At 38.4% G+C, this 3237-nt stretch overlaps 1 protein-coding gene across 1 annotated transcript; it reads left to right on the top strand.

Moving 5' to 3' along the window:
- Positions 1 to 1269: 1269 nt before the first annotated feature.
- LOC135147179 (amidophosphoribosyltransferase, chloroplastic-like) lies at positions 1270 to 3000 on the top strand. The gene has a single exon (XM_064080031.1). The coding sequence runs from the start codon at positions 1270 to 1272 to the stop codon at positions 2998 to 3000; it is 1731 nt and encodes a 576-aa protein (XP_063936101.1).
- The last annotated feature ends 237 nt before the right edge of the window (positions 3001 to 3237 follow it).

The following is a 3237-nucleotide window of genomic DNA, read 5'->3' as shown; positions in this document are numbered from 1 at the left end:
CAATTAAAAGAGTCACGTGCATTTGCACGGATTACAAGCTTATATATCTTAGAGGGGTGTATCGGATTGGGATTTTAAAGCATTTTTTTGTTTTTATGAAATCCGAGGGTATTCAATTGGGATTGTTTGAAATCCATTAAAATCTTGAGGTATTCAATTGGGATTTTAAATTATGCTACAAAATCTGGTGGTATTCAATTGGAATTTTAAATTATGCTTTAAAATCTGATGGTATTCAATTGGGATTGTTTAAAATTCATTAAAATCTGATGGTATTCAAATGCTGATGGATTTTTTTTCATTTCATAAAATGATGGATTTTGTGGCATTCTTCGGTGTATTTTAAGTTTTTTGAAATCCCATCAAAATCAATGGGATTTTGAAGCATTGTACCTAAATCCCATCAACTCTGCGACATTTTATCAAGAATCCGCACAAAATCAAAATCCCATACAATCCACTAAAATCTATAGACAAAAAACAATCTATTAAAATCCCAATCGAATACACCCCCATTAAAATAAGAGGGGTGTATTTGATTGGGATTTTAATGGATTGTTTTTAGTCTATGGATTTTAATGGATTGTGTCTGATTTTGATTTTGTGCGGATTCTTGATAAAATGTCGCAGAGTTGATAGGATTTAAGCACAATGCTTCAAAATCCCATTGATTTTAATGGAATTTCAAAACTGAAGAATGCCACAAAATCCATCATTTTATGAAATGCAAAAAAATCCATCAGCATTTGAATACCATCAGATTTTAATGGATTTTAAACAATCCCAATTGAATACCATCGGATTTTAAAGCATAATTTAAAATCTCAATTGAATACCACCAGATTTTGTAGCATAATTTGAAATCTCAATTGAATACCTCAAAATTTTAATGGATTTCAAACAATTTCAATCGAATACTCTCGGATTTCATGAATGCAAAAAAATGCTTTAAAATCTCAATCCAATACACCTGCAAGTATAAGTGATCAATCCATTAAAAAACATATAAATGATTCTGATATCAATTTTCCGTTATTACCCGAAACACTCCAAAATGTCGAATATATCATACAGTACAATTTTACGTTATTGCACGGAACTCCAAAATATCGAATATATTATAGAATAATCAACTTTCATTTTAAGCGATTGCAGCACTATTTTACTACTATAAGTTGAAGACACATAGCGGCGTGTGTCCACCCACCCTGCTCCCTGTTAACTGTGTGTTTTTAGTGTGTGTAATCTCTGTCGTCCTCCCCTGTTCCCATGGCCATGGCCGCCGCCGCCACTCATCTACACAGTCTGTCACTAGCGCCACAAAAACCCCATTTGTTCATCTGCAAAACCCCGTATCAAAGACCCCTCTTCTCCCTCTCTAAAACCCTAACCCCAATCCCCCCACTCTCTAAAACCCTTGTCACAGCTCTCTCAAACAACCCCATTTCCACCTTTGTGACGTCCAATAATCATGACCCAGATGATGATTTTGATGAGAAACCCCGAGAAGAGTGCGGTGTTGTGGGGATTTATGGGGACCAAGAAGCCTCAAGACTCTGTTATTTGGCTTTACATGCGTTACAACATCGTGGCCAAGAAGGGGCTGGAATTGTTACTAATCATGACAATGTCTTGCATTCTGTTACTGGAGTTGGCCTTGTTTCTGAAGTGTTTGATCAATCGAAGCTCGATCAGCTTCCGGGTGATTCGGCGATTGGTCATGTAAGGTACTCTACTGCTGGTGCTTCTATGTTGAAAAATGTACAACCTTTTGTTACTAGATATAGATATGGTTCTGTTGGTGTTGCGCATAATGGTAATTTGGTTAATTATGAAGAACTTAGGATTAAGCTTGAGGAAAATGGCTCAATTTTTACGACTAGTAGTGATACTGAGGTTGTTTTGCATTTGATTGCTATAAGTAAAGCTAGGCCGTTCTTTTTGAGGATTGTTGAGGCTTGTGGGAAGCTTGAAGGGGCTTATTCCATGGTGTTCTTGACTGAGGAGAAGTTAGTTGCGGTTAGGGATCCTTATGGGTTTAGGCCTTTGGTTATGGGTAGGAGGAGTAATGGGGCTGTTGTGTTTGCTTCTGAGACTTGTGCATTGGATTTGATTGAGGCTAGGTATGAGAGGGAAGTTGCACCTGGTGAGGTTATTGTGGTGGATAATACGGGAATTGAGTCTTCGCTTTGTTTAATGAAACATGTGGTGCCGAAAGCTTGTATCTTTGAGCATATTTATTTTGCTTTGCCTAATTCGGTAGTATTTGGGAGGTCTGTTTATGAATCCCGTAGGAAGTTTGGGGAAATACTTGCTACTGAGGCACCTGTTGATTGTGATGTTGTGATTGCTGTCCCGGATTCAGGAGTTGTAGCCGCTCTTGGTTATGCTACAAAAGCAGGGGTGCCATTTCAACAAGGGTTGATCAGGTCGCATTATGTTGGAAGAACTTTTATTGAACCTTCACAAAAGATTAGGGATTTCGGGGTCAAGCTTAAGTTGTCTCCGGTTCGAGCAGTTTTGGAGGGAAAGAGGGTGGTTGTTGTTGATGATTCAATTGTAAGGGGGACAACTTCCTCAAAAATTGTAAGGTTGTTAAAGGAGGCAGGAGCCAAAGAAGTTCACATGAGGATCTCAAGCCCACCTATAATTGCTTCTTGTTATTATGGGGTGGACACGCCTAGTTCCGAGGAGTTGATATCCAATAGAATGACTGTGGAGGAAATCAGGGACTTCATAGGGTCTGATTCGCTCGCCTTTCTGCCAATCGACAGCATGAAAGGATTCATGGGAACTGATTCTAAGAACTTCTGCTATGCTTGTTTTTCTGGGAATTACCCTGTGCTGCCCACTGGTAAAGTGAAACGAGTGGGTGACTTCTTGGATGATGGACTAAGTGGAAGTATTGATTCGTTTGATGAAGGATGGATCCATGGAACTAAAAATGAAGTTGGCAAGACTATAAACTCAGTGAAAGAGGAAGATGAAGTTGTTGCATAATTGATGCTTATAATGGTATGTAAAGCTGCTAGTCAGCAGAGGGCAGAAGCAAACATTTCAGGTTTCTACATGGGATTCAGGATGATGAGTAGTTTATTTAGTGTTACTGTAGGGAAGTCTTGGTTGGCTTTGTAATGTTTTTTCTGTTGTGGGGATTTTTTATGCAATGCATCAGTGTCATGATAAAATGTTGTATGAAAGATAAATCCTTATCATTTGGGCTTTGTTTTTGTTGTG

This window comes from Daucus carota, chromosome 6 (genome assembly GCF_001625215.2).
Source record: "Daucus carota subsp. sativus chromosome 6, DH1 v3.0, whole genome shotgun sequence".
Taxonomy (NCBI): Eukaryota; Viridiplantae; Streptophyta; class Magnoliopsida; order Apiales; family Apiaceae; genus Daucus; species Daucus carota.
Note: the sequence above shows the minus strand (reverse complement) of the source record. Positions and strands in the feature narration are given on the sequence as shown.

Excerpts from the sequence above, each read along its gene's own strand:
- LOC135147179 (XM_064080031.1), top strand. The coding sequence starts at position 1,270 with ATGGCCATGGCCGCCGCCGCCACTCATCTACACAGTCTGTCACTAGCG.